This window comes from Lepeophtheirus salmonis, chromosome 8 (genome assembly GCF_016086655.4).
Source record: "Lepeophtheirus salmonis chromosome 8, UVic_Lsal_1.4, whole genome shotgun sequence".
In the NCBI taxonomy this organism is placed as follows: Eukaryota; Metazoa; Arthropoda; class Copepoda; order Siphonostomatoida; family Caligidae; genus Lepeophtheirus; species Lepeophtheirus salmonis.
In genome coordinates this window covers 30,262,701-30,286,971 of record NC_052138.2, presented here as the reverse complement: position 1 = coordinate 30,286,971, position 24,271 = coordinate 30,262,701, and the positions used below count along the sequence as shown (strand labels likewise).

Below are 24,271 nucleotides of genomic sequence, written 5' to 3'. Positions count from 1 at the left end.
GTTCGTGTCCTTGCGTACACATTCGTACCAATGCCATCGTCACAAGTGAGAGTCGAACAATTGTTTTCTCCTATCATACCAGAGGGTATTAAAGAAAGATGATCTTCTAAACGTAATCCTTTTCTTAAGAGCAAACTCGGAATATGTAAATACTTGTTGGTTGTTTTTTCTTATAAAGTATTTGAAAAAAGTATACATAATCGAAACGAAAATGTTTAGTTTTGAAGATAATTATTACCTTCCATTTTAATTAAAGTCAAAAATAAGTTATTTTAGTTTCTGTTACCCATATACTTTCGTATGTGGACCCCTCTGTAGGGTATGTCAGTGTTGTGTCCTAGTTTTCATCAAGATGGATAAACAGATTGCAATATAGGTATACACATATCTATCCAAGGGTATGACTGACCATATTCCGGACTCGGACTTGTAATTCCTGTTAATCTTGGGAATTGATCTTGAATTTCAAGTGGAACACGAGACTCGATTTGGAAATTCAAGACGGATTCGGACTCGCCATGAAATTTCAGCGAGTCCACAGCACTGCATACAAAAGTGATTACTTTATACTTATTGTTTTCTCTTCAAGAATAATGTAATACTTACAAAAATAAATAATCTTCAGATTGCAATTACAAAAAGAGCACGATCTTCTATTTTCATATTTTTTTTAGTTTTGTGATATTTAAACATAGGTTTTGATGTTCAAAAATGTATGAAAAGATCCGACAGTTACCTTCATATTTTCAAAAGAATGTAATAATTTAATAATGATTAATATATTTTTATATGAAGGTCATAAAAATGTATTCTGTTTTTATTTTTTATGGAGGAAAAAAAAATCACAATAATCAATAGTTGGATTCGGTAATTTTGGAAATTTTTTAGTCATAAGAAGTATATTTTAGTCGTCGAATCTATTCCTACCACTCACGAAACCTCTCTTTTAACCTCTTAAATCTTTAAACAAAAATTTAATGAGATTATCGTTGCTTTACTCTAAATTCTAATGTTTTTTTTTGTCTAAAGTTAAAATTTTTGGGCCGTACCTGAATTTCGCCAAATTACCTTTGTAACTTTTTTTTTTATTCCCCGTTTTGCTATTTAAAGTTTTTGAGTGATAACAAAAAAGTTATTTGATGGGGAGCTCAAATTATAAAATTTCACCTTATTCTGACAAAATGAAATAAATGCATTGTTTTCTGAAGTGTGATCAAAACCAATGTTATTATGTAAAATGTAAAAGGGAGACCGGGGATAACAGGCCCTTTTCTAGAACATCAAATAACCTGTAGCCACAAAATGTACTGTACAATTGTGTAATATAATGCATAGTTTTTGTCAACTTTTCTTCTGGATTTGGATAAAAACCTATGCACTGGGCTAGAAGTAACTTTTGAAGGAGCAATATTTTTTGTAACTTATACATCTGAATTATTACTTAATTCGCAATTAGATAATATAATTTTCTCTAAATTCAATATTCACTAATGTTGGATCTGCATTCCAAGCCAGTCTTCTTTTTTTCCCTTTAACTTTCAGTCTTTTTTGTAATCGGTCCGGTCTTTTTCAAAATTCATCAGTCTATTAAGGACAAATAAGTGGAACCTTCTGTTCTAGCTATTTTTTTAACTTCTTCACTTCTAGCTAAGATTGAAGCTAGAAAATAAAATTATACGAAGAAAATAATGAAAGATAACTTGAACAATTAATACCAGAACCCCATAATTATGTATATTATTATAAATAACTTACGTATTCCTTAACCATTTTTGATTTTCATAGCTTGTAATGATTGAGAACCAGGATACAGTATTCCGAGAAGTAATCGGCAAATTACGTACATAGGTTATGTTTTAATATATTCTACACCAGTTTATAATCCTTTTAGTTAATACAATTTTTTGGTTTAAAATTCTATTATTTATTCGTTATTACGTGGCTAGAACGTATAATACTTTGAGTATTGTATGTTCTAGCCATACACCTTCTACTTTAAGATTAAGGTATCTTGTTTCTTTGAAATAAGTTATGATAAAATTCCAACTGTGACCGGTCCTAGGACCCAAAAATTAATTAGAACCAGACTGTTACTTTTTTTGTTTTTTTAGACTGGTCAAACACTAGCATTAACTAATTAAGGAGGAATTTAAAATAATTGAACCGAGGAGTGCTCAAGAGCAGTGGTTCCTAAACTTTTATGAGTTTGACCCTTAAAATATGTGGCTAGACAATGTGCGTCCCTACACCTTTTATTGAGAGATGAATATGAAAGTGAATTTATGCAAAAAGATGGCTTTAAGACCATATCAACCCTTTACAGTTCAACCTAGAGGCAAATAATATAAATCCTTTGACTATATTAATCAACAATAAAGATTTTAATCCCATCTATATTGAAAAAAGAAAAGAAATACAATGACGAAATAATCAAATATATTGTAAATATATAGTCAGCGATATATGTACTACTGAAATCATTTATGTGCTTTCAATTATCTTTTTTGCAATAAATAAAGTCAAAATAGAGACTCACAAAAAAATAATATTGGAGGCTGTGGAAGTGCAAATAGGCTTATAAACGAATCAATGTCTTAATGTGACGGATGTGCATTGAGCAATACAGGTCTCTTCTAGGTTTAATTTGGGACACAACAAATCCAAGATCACTCCACTGCCAACAAATATTTTCATGATATTCGGAAAATACAAGTTTGTTTATCAGTAAATTTATTTTGATAAAAAGACAACCAAAGTTTTAAATAATTATGGTAAAAATAATGAAGAAAGATTGCTCATAATACCAACAAATTTAATGTACTACTTGACTATAATTCTTATTTATAAAGTATTACCCGACTGCTTTGTTTCATCTGAAGGTCACAAAATGAAGCCAATTTGGTTCCCCGTTGGATACAGATTGACTTTGCAAACAAAAGTGCTTCCTTAAGTTCACAAGATCCCAAAGGAATCAAAGAAAGCCGATTATTGTTTTCAACAGGACAGGCTCATGCACATACGTCAAAAATTGTGCAGGAGTTGATGGGCAAAAATGTAATTCTGGCCGAAGGACTTCTGGTCACTACAGAGCCCCGGCCTTAATCCCCTTGATTACAGTATTTGGCGGCGAATTGAAATCAAGGCCTGTAGACAACGTCACAACAGTATTGAGTCCCTAAAGGATTCAGTTGGAAAAGAGTGACGATCAATGTCGAAGCACTACGTTGTCAACGTGTGCTAAGTGTTCCGGGGTCGCTTGGAGCGTGTGATTGAGGCTGAAGGTGCTTAAAATTATAAATAATGCTATCTAATGAGTAATAAACAAGTTGCAATGAAAAATAAATCTATAAAATTTCATTTAAAGTCGCTAGGTGTAATTAATTGTTCAACGTTCATTATGTCCCAATACTTTCTGACGGTCCGGTATGTTCAATTTGATAATTTTATGCAAAAGTCGAGTCAACAAAAAATAACAAGTTGATGGATCGAATCAGACTCATACTCAATCAATCCCCGAAGCTTTAAAATGGAATATCTATTTCATTGACATCATCATGTATATATAGGCTAGTTATAGCTCTAAGCAAGGCCATATATCAAAATTCCCTAGTAGCATATTCAAAAAGGGGTTATGTTATACCAGTATATCCACTGGCCTATGAAAGCTTATGACTATGGTCGCTCCTGATGTGAATCTGTCTTAAATAAATGAAAAAGCTGAAAGTAGATACTTCGATCCCGTTGCAAAATATTAGGAATAGAAGCTTATCAATTATTAGTCAAAGGGATTCTGATGATTTATGTTGTAAGTCCTTTAATTTAAACTTTTTGAGGCAAAAAGTTATTAAAAAAATCCTAAGTTATAATTGTGTACTAATTTATAACAAATACTCATAGTCCATGTGAAAAAGTGTAAGAAAACTTCCTGAATAATAATATAATGCACATTCCAGTTTTGAAGTAATCTCTGCTCTAAAGCAATGTACAAACTCAAAAGCTTGCAACAAATGATTCTTGTTCGTCTATTTTTATAGTAAATATAGGGAGTCCCCACTTATTGCAGTTTTGGGAACATTTTAAAACTATTTTTGTACATTTTTGAAATACACGTTGACCGGGGACATTTTTAGTACAAAAACAGGGGCGTCCGTAGGATTATAATTTATATATATATATTCTTTTTTAGGGGAAGGAAGGGCTTAGTTTTTTGAAAAAAAATTCAAAAATTCATAGCTATTATTAAAAAATTATTTTTTTTGGAAAAAAATGTTATAAATTCAATTTCAATTATAAAATTTTTAGTAAAAAAATAAGGATATAAAAACATTTTATTCATCATAAAATATTTAAATAAATGAATGCCAGACAAAATACTTGAAAAATAATTGTTAAATTAATCTTAATCGGGTATTTAATTGATTTTTAATCCGGTCATTTCAATATTTTAAAATTAAAATAATCGGAACTTAACCAATACTTATTAAGCAACCTTTTTAATTGGAAGTTTATACAATAAGTAATAACCAAAAGTTTGAAGTCTAGGGATCAAAACAAATGCTTACAGGATAATCCCCCTCCTCTATGCAAATTTATAAACTTCTATTGTAAGAATATAGAGGCATGGTATGAACAAACTTATCAAAAATTAAAATAATTCATGCTTACCACAATATCTAGTTTTTTACAATATGTTATCATAATATAAAAAAACGCGGTATACGGGGAATTTATCATACGGGAGGGAAGTAACTTGCGTTATTCTGGGACCCCTGTACATGGGCACAAAAGGTTTATCATGCTGTACAAGTGATTGATTTAACTTTAGGAATATATTACATAAAGCAGTCATTTTTATAAATCGGTCAAACTTTTTTATTCGTAACAAAAAGTTAACTTAATAAAAAAATTTGATTAACTACATACTGGTATAATTTTTTAGATACATTCAAACAATAGCATTTTGTGTTTAATGTGAGCGATCCTGAATTAGTCAAACCAGCTCCAGATAATTGAGCCAAGAACAAAAAATGTTGCAGCCTTTCTTACATATATTATTAATGACACAATTTAATATTATAGATTGACAAACAGTTGACTTTGCTCCACCCATTACATACTTGACGTCATTTTGAATACAATACAAAATCTGGTTGTTTGTACATATAGTATTTCACAATGATTATAATAATAATTCATTTACTTCCCCCAATCGATTGATACTTATTATGTAGATATTAATAAAACAGGAAATAGAATAAACGCTCAATTTATTGTTTATAAAAGAAAATTGTCAATGATTTGATAAACGCAAAGGTTTTTACAGCCATAATTTAAAGATAATAACTTTCAAAATGACAAGACAAAAACAATATATATATATATATAAATATCAATTAAATGTTATAACATCAATTTTGTCTAATTAGTAAAATAAGTTTCAAGGGCGTCGTAATTTCTTATTTGTTTAAAATCAAATTTGAATTTATAAAAAGCATGAATATCCCTTTGGTAAACGATTTAACCAAATTTCAGAAAGGTATCTTTTGTGAAATTACATGATATTAATAAAACAAGCACAAATAGTCATAAGTTAAGAATAACATACGTACAATATACTAAATGTATAACTAAATGAATATTTTCTTTTTTGCGGGTTTTTTCCTATGTGTATTTACATTGCTCCTATTTGACAGTTTTTCTAACTTGCTTCCTAAGAGCATAGCTTCTTGGCAAAGTTCCATAAGGAGAAACCTAATGAAAATTATAATATAAAAATTAGTTATAATAATTATTAAGATACATTTCACAAAACGTAGAAAACTCAAGGAGATGGGTAGAATATTGAAAACAAGGATATAGAAGTTAATTAGTAAAAATAATTAGTAAACGACTATCTATATACATAGGTATTTTTGTGAGATTTTAATAAAAAATAAATGAAATTAACTGTTAATTTCATATAAAAATAACTTATATTTAGGTATACATATTATGTCCTGTGTGCAAGAAAATCGAGTAGTAATAGGATATGGTGAGTCACATTATAAAAAAACTGTTATGCTCAACGCTTAGGATGAAGCATTTAAAATCATTGTGAATATTAATGAACCGCATTGTTCCAAAAGGGAGGGATTGTCTTCATGAACAGCAACATATTAGTACGTAGCAAACAACAGTTAAAAGATCATACATCAAGGTCCCAAAGCAAGAAAAATTGAGTTAATTTTCAAGTATGTACTTATTTTAAGTGTCCGTATGCAACATTCCAATTGAGAATGATGATCTATTTTTTCTTATCACTGGTTTTCAATTTGAGATTTGGACACCCTGGTAAGTGAGGCAACCAAGTATGAATGGTACAATGAGGGCACTTTGAACTTGGTGATAAGGTAGGAGAGCTTGATTCATTTTTGCTTGGAATGGGGATATCATCACTTCGAGGAAGAGAAAGGGACATCATGTTCGAAGGTGGTTCGGGAGCTTTATATCTCTTAGGACTTAGTGAATTCAAACTTTGTCTTGATTGTGATATTTTTTCGGAAGCAGATTTAAGAAGATCTTCGGTTGTCATTCTATTGGAACTGTTTAATACATCGGGTGTTCTATCTTCATCTTCAGATGTTACATCAACAATTTTAGATGGTATTTCTTCAAAAGTGTCAGACCAGGCTTCTTCTTCGTCATCATCATCAAGATTATAAGATGGAGTGACAGTCCCTCCAGTGAAATTACTATCGGAATCACTTGCAATCCATGATGACCGATGATAACCCACAAAATCTCTGGGTAAACTTGCAGAATGGTTTAAAGGATATGTTCCATAACTTAACTTTATCCAGAGAATTTGTAAAAAAGCGTGGAAAAATAAATAGCCAGTAAATTAAAATAAATAGAGAAGATGAGCAGAGAGATGAAACATTAGTAATCCTAAATTAATTAATCTTTAGTCAGTCAATTTACCCTTATTTTATACATAGTCTTTTGACAAGTAATTTTTGTCCTAACACCCAAGTCAAATTGTCAATATTTCACAATGAGCAAAGATTTGAGTGTGTAAATAGACATATATTATTTAATATCAATTAATGAAAACTAAGTCTGAGAATTAGCTATGCATTCATGTTTAAGAACATCGCTACAACACTCGTATCCATTAAAATCCTACTTACAATTTGAAATTTATGAAATGTCTTAAGATAAATTTTAAGAATTATATTCTGAAATTTACGTGACTTATAAGCAAACACTTCTATTAAAATGAGAAGAAGAAAAAACCATGCTTAATTTAATATCAGAATCATATCGCATGACAATTATATTGTCATAAATGCATTACTAATAATTGAAAAATTATTAGTAATGCTCAAAATAAAATTGACTAAAATAAACTTTAGTATAGTAAAGTTTAAGTACAAACTATATTTGATTTTTAAAATTGAAATAGTAATTAGAACTCAACTATTTTGTAACTAAAGTGCAATGAGACTTATGAATTTATTAAACAACCATAATGTCTTATAGAAATTGATCATAGAAGGAATATAAACAAAAAAATTACTTTAAAAAAATAAATTGTACCTCTTTTTTCCTACGCGTGTGAGAGCCTGGTTGAGGACCAGTAACAGAAGAAGTAGCACTTCCATTTCGAGATATAGGTGTATATCTTCTATGTATACGAGGATCATATACTTCATAGTCCTCGGTATCTAAAACTTCTCCAAGAACTGGAAGAAATTCGGATGTACTAGAATATCCAGAGCTGATATCACCAGATAAGTACGTTGGAGGTCTGAAAAATAGAAACGCATCAAAAAAGAGCTTTCGAACATTATAAAAAAATAACCAAACAATTCATGTTTGAATACAAAAAGTAATCAGAGCTACAGTGGAAACTTGGTGTTCAAGTCCCCTGCTATAAAAAATGTTCATTGAGAAAAGAAAAGATTTTCTGTATTTTACACCTTGGTTAACGAGTGATAACCAGGCATGATGATGACAAAATTTTTGCTGCGTATTTTACAAATATTCCTATATTTCTACCAGCATACTCTCAGTGTGAGAGTCTGGGAATGAGGTGGAACAGGGGGATGGAACCTTTACTTCAAGTGAGAAAAGATTTGTTTATCAAATATGGAAAGTCCTGCAAAGTTTTGTCAAGAAGCAAGTCTCCTGGGAGAAATTCTCAGTATACCCGTCCCATAGGGAGAAAAAATCGTAAAATAAGTAATACAGATTCAGTGAAAAGTGATTAAAATAATGATGTTATTTGTTTTGAAATGAAGGAAAGTAAATTGTGTCATAAAATAAAGCTGAAATGGATTTTTAACTGAATATTTTGAGTCCGACACGGATTAACTAATTTTCTATTGATTATTACGAGTATTTGGATTATGATCAACCTTCTGAAACGTATTTAACTCATATACCGAGTCACCACACTGTATAGTATATATATATATGAAAAATTTATTAAATGTACCCCCGCCTAACAAGGTTGACCCTTTTCTGATTTTCATTGTCTTTTCCTTCACGAACCACCATTACTTTACCAGTATCGACTATATGAGAAACAAAGTATATTAGTTTAAGTTAAGAAATATATTTTATAAGACAAACCCTCTTGTAAGCTTTGAATGGTTATGGGTCTTTTCTCCTCCGTATCACTTCCACATAAATCTAAAGTTGCTAGATCTGATAGACTATAACTTCTTTTCAAATGTGTTATCAATCCGCCGCCTCCCTGAAAAAATAGAAATGAATACAAAATATAGACTGTTGTTTTCTTTAAATTCATTCTCTTTCTTTTTTTTCTTTTCATAGGTAGTTAATAACTTTAATACTAACCAATATTATTATGTTTTCGCCCAAGATTGATCCATGTTGAAAATGAAAACCTTATATGAGCCAAATTGATCAAAGCATATTAATAAAATGTAATTATTTGCGAATTTAATTAATTTGCCAATTTGTCCCAAGCATAATGACAATAATATATTTATTTTATTTAAATATTAGATTTATCAATAATTATAAGTCATATATTGCTTTATTTTTAATTTCTATAAGCATACAGCTATTCATAAAAATACTACAAAGATTATGGTACTTCTATATCTTAAGGATATTTTTATGAGATTAATAGTCAATAAATAAAGGATATAAGTAATTAAGCCACACAAACACACAGACACACACCGAGCAAACGTGCTCCCCTGTTTAATGAAAATGTTGGTCTAGTCAGTATAATACATAAATATATATTTGTTGATAAAACTTGCATAAGCCAAATAAATAAATAAATTGCTAAAATATTATTAAAAGGCAAGTTATAAGGGGAGTTTTGAGATTAGTTTTGAGATTTGGTTTTTTTCTTCCTTTGCTTGCTAGGAGCTCTTTTAGAAGGAGATGCGGGCTTTTTAGTTCTCTTAGATCGCCTTCGAACAATAGGACTTGACTGGCCCGAACTGAGCAGGTCGTCGCTCAAATCTGAAAACGTGACATCCGTCATTAGTTGCAGAAATTCCTCTTGATTTTCCATTTCGTTTATCATAGGTGGTGGCATCTCTTCGGTAATTTCTGGATAGGTCTAAAATATGCAAATTACGAACAAATGCAGGAAAAGAAATAGAAAGTAGTGGTAAAACATGCACACACCACGCAAGACACACACGATAAGCCCATACAAATAATTTACTTGAAGAATTCCTTACCTTTATGGCAGTTTGCATAACCATTCGTGTAATGAAGTTAAAGCCCTCATTAGCATATTTCCAAAATGTTTTATAGCCTTGATCTCCAATTGTTGAGACGTATTTATCAATTTCCTATATTAAAAAGAAGGAATAAATGTATAAATGTGGTTAGTCAAATCAAATAATTGTGTGATCCCATATAAACATGAAACAGGCAATTCTGACCAAATTTTAATGAAACGTTCCCTTATAAAAGATATGTTGAAATCCAAAATTTCGTCATTGTGAAATTTGAAACAGTTCAAAAGTTATGAGAATTTGATTCTTTTTACAAATTTACAATATTTTTATTACGCTATCCCCATAAAGAAAACATAATTAGCTAAGTCTTTTAAACCATTACAGTTAAAAATTTGACAGAGCGACGTAGCTCAATGGACAACGCACTCGGGAGAAATTATTCTCTTGAACTCAATGTGCCGGTTCGTTACTCGATCGTTCTTAGAGAAGGAAATATACTTAATGTACATGGGCTTCAAAGACAGCTCCAATGTCAGTTATAGTAATTGTAATAAAGTAAGATATATACAATATTTCCTTAAACTTAATCCCTCTATCTGACCAATCAAAGGGACATTTAAAAAATGACATAAGCACATTTTGAATGTAAAATATGATTCTCGACGGGAAAAATTTGATTTTAAGTTTTATTATCAAAAAAGGAAAGACCCGTCAGAGGGAGTCACAGAAAACAAAAATTGCCAGTCTGGCCCAGGGATAAAATAATTAAAAATTTATTTGGACCTTTAAACATCATACACTACACATTCGAATCAATAGTTACACTCATTCTACGCCAAAAAAGATACACGGACCATCCCATCATAATTTGATCAAAATCTGAGGTGGCGGGTGTCAAAAAAATTAGTTTTTTTAAATCCTCTTTTATGGGAAAAGAAATAGCATTCTATTATCTAATAATTATTCAAAACAAACCTCTTCTTTTTTTAGTAGGATAGGATGTACAAATTTCCTATACATGATGCTTGACCCCAGTGAACCTTTAGCTACTGGAGAAAGTAACCACATTAAAAATACAATTTTAATTTCATAATAGAAGGGAAACCTAATAAAAAATAAAAATAAATTAAAATGAATACTAAGCAATTTCAGAGTATCTCTTAAGTAAAATTTTTATTTCAAATTGAACATTTATATTCAATTGAAATTAATGTAAGAGAGAATACATAAATAGAATCAAAACTGTAAAATAGGGAACTAATGTAATAAATAATAATTTACCAAAAGGATATGAATATATCAGAAAAGGATTCTATTCCAGTGTAGATTGAAAACACAATCCAATACATCATCCATTTTACCTATAATTATGAAACATCACGTAAATTTATTGATATAATATAAAGAACTTCAATAAAGAAATGATGTTTATTTATATTACTATAAATAACTTACGTATTCTCTAACATTTTTGGTCCTCACAGCTTTGAATGATTGAAAACCAGGATACAGCGTTCCGAGAAGTAATCGGCAAATTACGTATATAGGATATGTCATTATGCCAGTTTATAATCCTTTAAGTTAATACAAATATTTGGTTTCATTAAACAACTGACACACTTGGTCAAGGCTTCTTCTTCTTCTTCAATGATTAGTAACAAACAAAACAAATATAGACAATGAACAAGTTTAAGTTCCCTAATTTTATATAAACCTATGAATCACAGAAATTATTATTGATTTTTTCATTCAATCTTCGTTTGCGAAAAAAAATTGAATATTTATCACAAGATTAAGAAAATGAGACTGGTGGCTCCTTGAGTTTATTTTTAAGGTAGTAACTGCCGCCGTTATATATTTCGCGTGATGCAACGGGTTTGAATGGTGGCACGCTAAGTACTTCTGAATACGCCTTGTCAACCGTATTTCTTTTTATTATTTGTAACGTCAAAAAAAAACCTCATAGATGGAAATGAGTAATCCTTCAATAGCACAATTTCATTATGCTTATATACAATAGAGTCCACACCAAGATAACTTCTACACACTTGCCCTTGTTGAGATCTCTTTTTCTGAAAAATAAAAGAATAAAAATTATTGCTAAAATAAGTTTCTTCAATAATATGTACATATTTACTTAATAAAAGCAAGCACAGCTGCTCATGTGCTATAGAACAAGTAGAAAGTTATGCTAAATACAAAAATTTTTAATAGAAAATAACCATTGAGAAGGGAAAAGAAGGAAGGTTACATGTTTTTGGCATGAGCAAACCAAGCAAGTGCATTAAATGTTCCTTTGTTACCCTTGAAAAGTATTAAATCCCCCATTCTGCATTCCCTATCTATTAGCAATTCATGATAAAGAGATAATTACTAAGATTTGTGTTATTATTTATTGAACGTTTTCACAAAATGTCATCATTCTAGAGCAGCTTTGTCCAACTTGAGAACCCCATTACGACCCACATTTCAAGAAGTCTTTTCGGCAAAATTATCACCGTCTCATCATACGAACAAACATTGAAAAATATTTGACGTCATCTTTTATTTTCTGAGACTCTAACAGGGTTGCCAGATTGGCCTTCAAAAATTAGATTTGGACTAAAATTAAAGTAAATTCGTATTTAATAGTTTGGTTTTATGTAGATATTTAAACTATTTAAATCTAATTTAATAGTTTCTGCAGTCCATTAAAATAATTCAAGTGGCAATGCAGCCCATTATATTAAATGGTTGGACATCTCTGTTTTAGAGGGTCTGCCTTCCTAGAGATATACACAAAGTGGATTAATGTTAGCCGAGTACAGTAGAAGCCAAAACTCGACCGCCTTAGTACTCGGGGTATTCGGAGTTTGTAAGGGAAAATGCATAGATAGACAAACTTGACTTCTGAGAAAACTAATAGTAATTATGCAATTTCTAAAAATTGTTGTTTTGAAGTGACCAATGAAACAAGTCCTTTTGAATTTTGGAAGTAACATTGATTTGGAACTCATGAACGAACGTCGAGTTCTAGGGTTCAACTGTATTTGTACATCATAGTTCAAGGGTGTCCGAAAGGGGACGCTGTTGCCCCTAAATTGTGAAACTAAGTTTTTTAAATGTCATTTTTAAACAACATTTGTTGTTTTAAAAAAAACAGGTTTTCGCTCAAACCTTTAGTATTTAAAAATTATTATAGAAGTAACTTTTTGTCAAATTTGGAAGAAGCATCTTAGTTACCCCCCTTAAAAAACCTGTAGACGCCTTAGAACTCTGTTGTATTCGAGATACCATCGGGAAAATTTGGACTTTATTCGTGAATAAATAAGAATCAAAATCATTTAAAAGAAGTCAAAATGTTATATGCAACTTCAATTTGTCATAAATGTATAGCATAAAAACTAGAGTCTACAGTGAATTATGTATTTAATTGAAATGATTAACTTGTTTGCATGCTCCATGAAGACTTCATCTCTTTCTTATGTACATATATAGTTCCATAAAACAAGTTTTATAGTTGAAATAACAAAGAGAGAGAGGAGGAACAATACGTGCTTTGATTTGAAGAAGACAAAAAGCAAATGATTTATCACTATAGTAAAACAAACTACACATAATGTAAAACCAGATTTCAAACTAAATGTTATGCTTTTCATCTATCAGACGTCTAAATAAGGATTCATATACATAGAACGTATAAAGTAAACTTCTACTGAACCATTGTGACGCAGATAAGATTTTAAACTGAGAAGATAGGGGGGTCAATACGGCGTAACCTCGCTAACATACAAAAAAAGCACTATGCTTGGTTGTCACCATTCGATTTTTCCTCTTTTTAGTGTTGTTTTGAACCCTAATTGGTTGAATTAAAATTAGTTCCTGCTACACTGTGAACAATTCCTAGAGGTGGGGACTCGAGCCTCGAATTTGACTTCATCTCACAATCAAAGAGTAGATAATTGACTTGAACTCGATAGCTAAGACTCACGATTCGACTTGGACTCAAAAACGAATTTATACTGAACTCAATAAAAGCCTTACAACCCAATATAATAATAATGGAATTAAAATGAGCTTTAAAAAAATTAAAGACTCCATGAAAATATTCAATGACTTGGATTTGTGAGAAAAGCCTTGAAAATTTCAATTTAAGGACTTTTCCCTACCACAAAAAAGAGGGAATGGGACTGATAAATTAGGATAATATTCAGTCATAAACTTAAAAGATAATGACATATTCAAAATAAAAAGGAGGCTACGGAATTAACCTTTTAACTTCCTTCAACAAGGCTATAAAAACGATGAAAAATTACAAAAATAAACAGATCTATATATATTCATATGATATACCTGTGTGCATACAAAGTTTTTCAAGTGGTTGGTAAATTATGTATGTAACAGATGCGAAAATATACATTGTATACTCTTTTATATTTAGCATACAACAGGATATATGTTGTACATCTACGTATAACAATATAGTATACATCATATTTGCGAAGCTAGAGAATAACATTTAGTCATGATATGAATTTGATGACAACAAGTAGGATAAATGTAGCTAAAATAAGGGATAACAATTGATGCAATTCCGACACCAGCTTTAACCCTTTAAGTTGCATTGATGTAGCGTTTTTCGGTAAAACGGTACTATAGCGATACAGGGCTACTGAGGTATTTTAAGCGGTACTATACTAAATTAGTATTAGACTAGGTACTTGCTGCAATAGGTTCAACTTGTTGTATGTAATATAACAATTATTAAACCCATGATTAGGGTTGCATCGGTCTAAAAAAATTAACAAGACTGCAGTCTTATCGGTCGGATCCTAATAAAATTGGTCAGTCCAAGGAGCGGTCCTTCTCCCTCTTTTTGAGAAACTACAACAACTGAAATGACGTAGTTAGTACTAACTACGTCATTTGAGTTGCTGAAGTTACATCATAATTCATAGCATCTTTCAAAGAGACAATACATACAAATATCTGTAGGAGATTTGTGACTAAAATTTATTATTATACGTTTGAGCTATCATTCATCATTTTCTGAGATATTATATTCTCCCATCCTAACTATGAGTGAAGAAAATAAAAAGATAGATAAGACCGATGTATCAGTCCGAAAGACCACTGAATTTTTATAGAAAAATATATATTTTATTTTTCAAATCCAATTATTATTGTTAATTTTTTTTTTTTTTTTCAAATAATCTGAAATTTTGAAACTGATAATTATATTTATTTCTACGACTCTAATACTCCATGGTCTATGAGTTGGTCTCACACACCCTGACCGGCCTGACTTTCGATTAAATTAATTATTTATAAAGCGCAAATCAGAATAATGAACCACCCTCACACTGTAACTAAAAAAATGTTTGAAAGCCTGATTTTATCGCCTTAATAATGTATATTCTGTGTACAAGTTGTAATTTATTTGTCTTATTATGCCTATGGGGCTATATGCAAAGTATGTATGCAGGTAGGAGGGGACTTTGAAATGAAATACTTCATAAAGAAAGCGGATTAAAAAAATGTGTACCAAGTATTAACATGGAGGAGAGGGGGACAAAAATTGCCAAAATTTACATACATACTTTCTGCGAGACCCTTATTTTATTGCAACATGAGCCAACCTAATTACCAGCTACTAATTGATACTATCATTTCATTTTATTTAAATAACTATTATGTATTTTCGAGTAATATAACTAGTGATGAAAATCCTGTGTATTTTGGGAATGTTAAAAAATGAAACCGAAAATCAAAAGGATAACCATGACAATTTGAAAGCTGTCAAGACGTTTCATTAGATCAGCTATAATCAGCTGTGACGAGAGAGGAGGGGAAGAAGGATATAAACAAGGACATTGGCAAGAATTAATCCGATGTCGATCTTCAATTCTACTATGAGACCAACAAATACTTACAATTATAACTACGCGGCCAATCATCAGAGTTACTCTCCCTCTTTTATTAGACGACACGAATGTCAAATACGGTCAATGATATGGCTCCAGTTGTATATATGTAGTAATAAAGGAAGTTCACTACTCAGGAGTTAAAATTATAATGAAAACAGTTAAGGAAAAGTAAATTCATTCTTCAGACTGCTGACAAATATTCAAGATTTACATCACTAAATAAGACTGTGAGCATTTGAACCTTATATTGTAAAAGATAATATCTACTCATCAATGAGCCATTTTTACTTCATGAAGTCATCAATTAAATCACTAATATATTAACCACACTAGACATATTCAATCAATGCAATACCTTCACCAAAAGAAGTGTAAATTCTTCATTTCATTTTTGAGTTGCAACTTGTACGCAACATAAATAAACATTATTTAGGTATTTGTGGAATTTGCAGTCTTGAGCCAAACCCGATACTTCATCCCAGAGCTGTAATCATCAGGGAACAATGCCCCCCCCAAAAAAAAAAAAAAATTTGGAAGTAGTATTTATTGCCTCAATTAATGGCGAGTCATCCGTAGTTACTTCAACAAAGCCCCTCAATAAAAAAAATCGTCACTATCGCACGGCATCCCAACTAAAAATGCACTGATGATGGACTTCATTTTCACAAGACAAAAGTGACACATTGTAGTATGTACACTGCTCAAATAAACTCCATAACTACAAAACAAAGTCAGTACCATCACTGGGAAAATCTTTAATGAACTTGAACAAACGTTTTAATCACTATAATGACACGAAAACGTTTTATTATTTTTTAAGGATGGGATAGGAAAAAGATCAATACAGGTAAGTACCTATTAGCTATTATTATATTTCTACACTTATAGAGCTGAGGCATTTCCAAAACAAGCCCAAGATACAAAGTTTATTTCGTATTCCTTTGTACTATTTTTTTTTATTTTTAAAGAGGAAGTATTAAAAGGTTAGCCACAAAGAGCATACATACATCATGGAGGTGTGACATCTTAAACCTCAACTCATTTTATTGTAGGAAAACCATGAAAATTTATCGAGGTAGGTATTTCTTAAACAGAATGTAAGTTCATCACACTTAATTTGTTTGAAGTAAACTCCCAACAGGCAACTTTTATGACAGTGATTCCCAACCTTATCATAAATGCAGAGACCCTTGATGGTTTTTTTAAAGTGAGCATCTAATTTTGAACGAATAATTTGATAAAGGATTTTTTTTTAAATAGATTTTTTGATGACATTGATAACCTGGCGGAGCCCTAGACGATACACAAGCCTTTGTGCTCCACGGAGGCCCGGTAGGGAATCCCTAGTGAGTTGAAATTTTACATGGATGACTATAAAAATATCAAGATGCTTATAAGCATATTTCAAATTATTAATTTTCTATGATAATTGCAAAAGAAATCAATGCAAATATTTTTTAAAGCCATAGCTAAGATAGCAATAAATTTAAGGAAACCCAAGCTATAGAGCTTTTTCATTTACATTGTGGAATCTTGGAAGTATAAAAAATCGAATTTGATATAGATAAAAACCGCTTTTTTCTTTTTGATTAAGTATAACGGTGAATTATTGTCGGGTATTTGGATTTCATAGTAATACAAACATAACAAAGACTGAACAGTCTATCAAAAATAATTCAAAATCTTACAATTAAATTGCAATTAGCAATTATATAATTACATTTTGTAGTTATAAATACATCCTTTGCATTTTTAATATTTAATTTAAGAGCTTAACAACCCTGATTTATATCACACAGAATGCACTTATCGAGGAATTAGGTTTTATTATATATTAGATCCTAATACAAGTTGCGATTTTGTACAAGTTGCAATCTAAAAAGGAGATCAATAATTTTAAATGAAGGATATTCAGTACTTGGGATGAAGAGCGTCCAATAACTGAATAATATTCCATAGATGATTGACACATTAATGGTCTAATTTGCGACTATTTTAATATATGACTAAAATATAAGTATTCTGTAGCACATTATAAAGTCAAATTCTCATAGTTAAACTACTCACAAATACATAATGATCACGTCATTTTTATAGATCAAAAGGAAATGATAATATAGTTATTTCATCATTTTACATATACATTGTTTAGCAAATAAATTATTTATTTATTTTGCAAAGGTCAAATATTTTTCAGCGATTATTATACGACATTGCAAGTCCCAAACTCATTCGAAACATAAAAACAGCCAGCCATTTCATTGGGATCTTCACCACCTATTAATTTGATTATATTCAAATATCACTGATATCATTTAGCTTCAAGGCATGCAATATAGTAGATATATTTTCAGATTACGAATAAGTTAAAGGAAATCCCAAACATCGGTTCACTGTTAGGAGTAAAAAACCACCAATTTTATATTTTCTGTACATCTTTAGTTATAATTACAGACAGATGATTATTAAAAAACACATAAAAAGCAGAAAAGTGTATTGACTATTTTAGTCTTTAGAGCACTCACTAACAAACACAAACAAAGCGTTTATATTTAATTCGAATCCTAACATACATTACTAATTCACATAAATTATAATATACTGAAAAGGCCAATAACAAAAACAAACAGTGCTCTTTGTATATGTAAATGCACACGCCTGCAATATTCCATTACTACAAGTACACTATTATTTCTTATATGAAAAATATGTATATGATTTACATAATTAAACATTATGTAGAGTGCACCCTGCATATACATGTTCAATGGTATATGCACACGCCTTCAATATTTAATTAATAAGACTACATTGTTATTTCTCAGATCAGAATATGTTTATGATATACATCACGGAGCAATATGTACAGTACACGTGATTACTTGTTGCCATAAATATGTTTATGATATACATCATGGAGCAATATGTACAGTGCACGTGATTACTTTTTGCCATACATTTAGACAGATATACAAACTTGGCTTTATTAATATAGATTAGACGAACCTCATCAGCTGATATGTTATCTTTCAGGAGGACATTTTTAAGACATCTCAGAAGTGATTTCTATAGACACCGGGGATTGCTCTAATTTACAGCTCTAAATTTACAAGTATTCAAGGCTAAAAGAACTTGAAATACCATAAATATAAGGTAGGTACTCCAGAGAGGAAAGCAATAAATGTCAAATATGATTATATAAAAGATAATCTGTATAATATTGATCATATCAGTTCTTTAGGTGTTCATTTTTATATCTTTTAAGTGCATGATTACTTAGATAAAAATGTACTCATAATACTACTAAAAAATTATTGGGGTAGGTCTCTTCAGTGATTACAACCCTGATAGTAAATGGGACTCTAATTATGTACCACCCCGTATAATATGTATTCTTGTAAAAGTGAAGCCTAAATGTCAAACATATTCTTTATTTGATTTGCTTAGGTAATATAAAAAGGATGCTGAGATAAAACGTAGACAATACAAAAACTATGTTTGAAAGAAGAATAAATATCCCTTGCAATAAACGTAAATATCAATCAATTTAGATACAGATTATGATAATAAATCATTTAGGAAGGAAGAATTAAGTGCATTTAGATAGACAACATATATGAACACTAAAATAGCTTGAAATAATAATATCTCTGCATTAATTAAAACAACATATCTAGGGGAGATCAGAGACGGTTGTAACAAACCCTTTTTCTCAAAAGTCAAAAAAGCAACAATTACAAAATCTACATCACAATTGTATGATCATATGATGAAAATTGTTGTAAAAAAAATCAATATATTTTTTGTCAAATAATCTTCGAGATATTGGGTAAAAGTAATTTTTTTTCTTTTCCGAAGCATAAATGTATTCAGGTTTTCATTGTTTTTAATGTAACCTATGTATATGATTTCAAATATAATCCTATTGCTATCATTTGATATAATTTTATCAAAATTAAGCATTCACTCATGGAAGAGAAATTTCAGATATATAACTAGGAGTCAGTTGCACTAAATGTTGCAATTTTCCATCTATTCTTTATTATATTAAACCAAGCTTCCCAGAAGGCATGTTTGTTAGCCTGGGCTAAAGAGAGCTGTGTGAGTGGATTTATCCGATATATAATATAAATCTTATTGTATCTTTGTTTGCTATAATATATTAAAAGTTAATCATTAATGAAAACCTTCAAAAGTATAGTGCTTTATTCCTCAAAAAATATTATTTTGTCAACTTTTATCAATTTACAACTCAAATTCAAGTCTATTAAAATGTTACCAGCGTCTCTGGCTACGGGGACAGTATTAATAGTATTTGAGAGGTTGCAATCAAATCCAATTTGTGCAAAAACTACTGGATTATTCATTCTCCAAGTAGATTTAAACAATAGCAGACAGATGTTTGTATGTTGTTTTAAATTTTGGCGCGCCTGAGTCAATCTATCTCCGTGTAATTGAGACAAATGTAATAAGTGGTGCAACTTGTTCACGATCTTCCCTATTATCTTAATTTGCCTAGTAACAAAAGATTAATTCCCATCAACATTCGACTCTTTGTTTCAAGTAACGTTTGTAGGGAAAACAACATATACGAAATGTACGTAATGCACTTATTGATAAATATATTCACATATCAAATCATTTAAGTCTATCAAATCTAGAAAATACGTCTTAAATATTAAAAAAACAAAACTCTGTATAATTTAGCCAATTTTATTACTTAGTAGAATTTACATAATAGGAGAAAGTGTATGCCTATTGCTAAAATATATCATTCAAAAAGTATTCAAGCTTACATGGATAATAATTATAGTACAATTTATGTAATTGTTACAATAGACCAATAACAATAGTTTACATAAATCAAATTATTTTGTACTACAAAATAACATAGGAAACATGATCAAATTTCGTAATTCAATGTCATTTAAAACGTTTGATATAGGTATATTTAGTGATGGATTCGAGTTATAAATCACAAAGAGCATAAATAAAATTAATTTAGTTACCATATTGTATAGTTATTAACATCTCAACCCTATGATCACTAACAATACTATTTTTTTCTTTTCGATAAAAATTCGATTTTTCGATGCAATTCATCTATACTATAAATATTTCAAGTTTAGTCGAGCTTTCCAAATAATATTAGGGGCAAGTTCGAGCCATTTTCAGACAATTGTTGACTTTAGTAAAATCAAGTTTTTTATATGCTCCAGTTATTATTCGAATCCAACTCTAATTATATTCATTAATATGAAACTTGCAACGCAGTCAGGTTGACGCTAGCTGACAACTTTTTTGATGTATTGTGTTATTATATTATTGATTTTGTATATTTATTTGAAAATTTATGTTCTGACCTATTTTTCATAAAAAACAGCCGTTAACGAATTTTTTTACAAATAATTTCAGTACTGTAATCGTCGGAGGGTAAGAATTTACACTAATAGTATTGTCTGATGAGAAAATAAAATACCATATTATGTATTAATACAATTTGTTTTCATTCAATTTCCTCCTAAATTGGCTTATTTGTGACGTCATCAAAATAGTCAGTGCAATTGTAAACAAAAGCAAAGAAATCTCTTATCGACACACCTTATATATACTATCGTCACATTCCATACGCAATTTCAGCTTTTGCCGATATGGACCGGTCCTACTGACAGTCCGAAGGACCGGTCCTAAGAACAGTTAGAACCCGTTATAAGAATGGACTAGACCGAATAGATAAGGACTGACAACACTAGTTAATAATAATATTTGAAATAACAACAAATGACTGCATGGATATATATATATAGTAGATGTAAATCAATTTTTGCTCGTGTTTTCTCCTACTCTTGCTTCACCAAAAGAGAAAGCAATAATAATTACTTGCCCATACAAAATAGAATAAGCATTCGAAGGTCAATATTACTAACAAAACAAACTAACTAAAGTAATTAAATTAGAGGAAAAGGGATTGTGAAAAAAAAATCAAGACTTTTAGAAAATACAACCGAATTTTTTTTTGTAAAATAAAAAAAACCACACATTTGAAAAACCAATATAATGTGATAACGGATTCTTAAATATGTTAAATATACTGTTATATTTAAAAAAGAAACGCGTTGAGCTTGAAGAACTCTTACTGAGGTGTTTAATTTAATGTACTATGTTATAACATTGCATTATTAAATCTCTGGCTTTCCTACGTATAATTAACAGACTATCCAAATACATAGTAGCTATAAAAAATTTTGTACTACCTTTCAATTTAAAGACTGTTATTATAGTTGGACGATATATTTATAAAAATGCAAACTTTAATTTAAAAAAAACGATCAAAAAACTCTACAAACACAGGTCAAAGAAGCAACCATTGTCAACATAACTTGAGTATAATAGGCAAAGATTCTTATTAATCCAGCTCAAATCATTGAAATATAGTATTAGACATCTATCAAATCCAGAGTTGTCTAATATTAATAACATACATTAAAAATGTACAATAATAAAGCACTCAAATATATTTACAATGGCTCTAAAGAAATTAAATTTTTTCACATTGACTTATCAAATTGTGAATGGAATTATATAAGATAATATGGGGAATCATCATGTTTGAACATTCTTTCATTCAACTCTAAAATTAATTATTGAAAAAGCCCGTCCCATCTCACAAAGTTAATGATCAGGTTTTATTATGTACTTGTAAATCAGACCTCCTAATGATAAGTTGGGTCGATATTTTCGTTATTGATTCATTTTATCGGTTAGTCGAGTGATTCTCAAACCGTTGAGAGAGATTTAGAGTAGCAAGGCCCTTGCGTTGATTTAAAATGGGATATAGAAATAAAATAAACTCAAATTTGTCAAAATATTTTATAGAGTTTGTTTAACGGGGGAGAGTAACAAAATTTACCGCTCAAATGAAATCAGAAAATCCCTTTGATTAGGGAGTAGTGAGGATCGTCATCATGATAGCTAAAATGGTTAGAAATAGTAGATGTAGCCCTTGAACCCCATGAAAACTATTATTCCACATTGCCATGAACAGTTTTTAAAATGGAGGAGCGAGGCCGGAACGGAGAGGTTTGGTGAGTAGTCAATAGGATTCTACGTTGTTGTTGATTTGCAGAAAAAACCCTCGAAAATGGGATTTACGAAATAAAGGAGTAAAAATATACTTACATAACAAAAAAATGATCCAAACTATGTAGTTGTCACAGACCAAGGGCTTTAATCTTGACAAAAGGTAAAAGGGAATCACATAGGCTGACAAGCGTCACAACAACGGAACATGAACTACCTCCTCTAATTTATTTTAAAAATAAATGATTGAGCTCGAATTCCTGAGAACCTCAAGCGGAAGAAACGTGAACTACACATTAACGAATTCAAGGCATGACGACAAGCGCGCTGACGTGACAGCTAGCTTGCTCTCTTTTCCTCTTGTTCAACTCCTTCCCTACTTGCTCGCCCGCTCTCCTTCTTTCTTTCTTTCATTATTCCCTCCTTTTTATTCTTCAAAAAAAAAAAAAAATCTCCTGAGTTCAAGACAAGTTTATAAATTAAATTTATAGTAGTGTAATAACAAGGTTTTTGTTTCTTCCTTTCTCATGCCTGACTGAAATAAAAAAGAGAAAAAAGACAGAATTGCAGTTTTTTTGGTTGGTTTGGTTGTGGAGAGGTTGCTGTTGATTTTTATTGTGCTACGAGTTCAATTAGACGTTTCTAAAATACATTTATTAATAGTGAAAAACACGATAAAAAAGACATTCGGTATTTTGTCACTAGAAATTAGTATATGGTCATAAAGGCCTCTTTTAAAAAATATTAATAGGAGTCGTAAGAAGGATTAAGTTTGTAATTGCTCTCTAAAAAACTAGTTGCTATTTTAGTGGTATTGAATATCAGATACAGGCCTATAAAAGAGAGAATATACATAAAAGTGCATTTTAACAATCATTCTTCAAATTTGCAACATGATAATATATTAACTGCGTACTAGTGTTGGGTTTGAGTCAGATTGGTCTGAGATCGTCATAATTTCAACACATTCGGTCCAACTTTTGTGTAGATATTGTAATAAAATAAGGATCACGGTGTGAGTTTCGGTATGGAACTAAATACCATTCCAGATCAGTATTTAAAAAATCGGATCTTTTTATATCTAAAGGATTACACTTCCAAGACATCTATCCCTCAACATTTTACCCTCTATTACTATAAGTAACAACCAAACATTCAAACTTTTGACAATACGTAGTCATTAATATAAATAAATAATATAGATATTAATACTGGTGTTTGATTTTGGTTTGGAAATCCTAGACAGATCTGAGCCCATCATAATTTTAACTAATTCGGTCCAACTTCGGTATGGGTTGGTCTCGTACTAAAATTCGATCTACGGTGTAAATTCCGGTCATAGATAAATATAGATTGCTTGAGGGCGTTTGCCTTGCCCAAGATCCCTTCAACTGTTGTATCCACCCGCTATATGATAAACTTATACTTCAATTTCAAGAAAAGAAATAGATAAATTTTTTTATAGATTATTATAGTATAAATACTCCGACAATAGCTGACTCCATGTCGAGTCGATGACAATATCCTCATTAAAAACTTTTTTTCACCTATAAATTATAAATGGTTTTTGGT

General features: G+C 30.3%; 1 protein-coding gene across 2 annotated transcripts; it reads right to left on the bottom strand.

Annotated features, from left to right (window-relative positions):
• Window positions 1-5,250: 5,250 nt before the first annotated feature.
• On the bottom strand, window positions 5,251-23,236 carry LOC121122403 (uncharacterized protein T19C3.4). Of its 2 annotated transcripts, XM_040717383.2 has the most exons (10): window positions 22,799-23,236; window positions 11,169-11,785; window positions 10,995-11,074; window positions 10,689-10,818; window positions 9,711-9,824; window positions 8,617-8,740; window positions 8,480-8,558; window positions 7,579-7,789; window positions 6,239-6,829; window positions 5,251-5,751 (listed from the first exon to the last, which is right to left on the bottom strand). In XM_040717383.2, the coding sequence occupies exons 2-9, from the start codon at window positions 11,268-11,270 to the stop codon at window positions 6,284-6,286; spliced, it is 1,386 nt and encodes a 461-aa protein (XP_040573317.1). In that variant the 5' UTR covers window positions 11,271-11,785; window positions 22,799-23,236; the 3' UTR covers window positions 5,251-5,751; window positions 6,239-6,283. The 2 variants fall into 2 exon arrangements, with proteins under 2 accessions (XP_040573317.1, XP_040573318.1); XM_040717384.2 differs by lacking the exon at window positions 6,239-6,829 and having other exon boundaries at window positions 22,799-23,235.
• Between the last annotated feature and the right edge of the window lie 1,035 nt (window positions 23,237-24,271).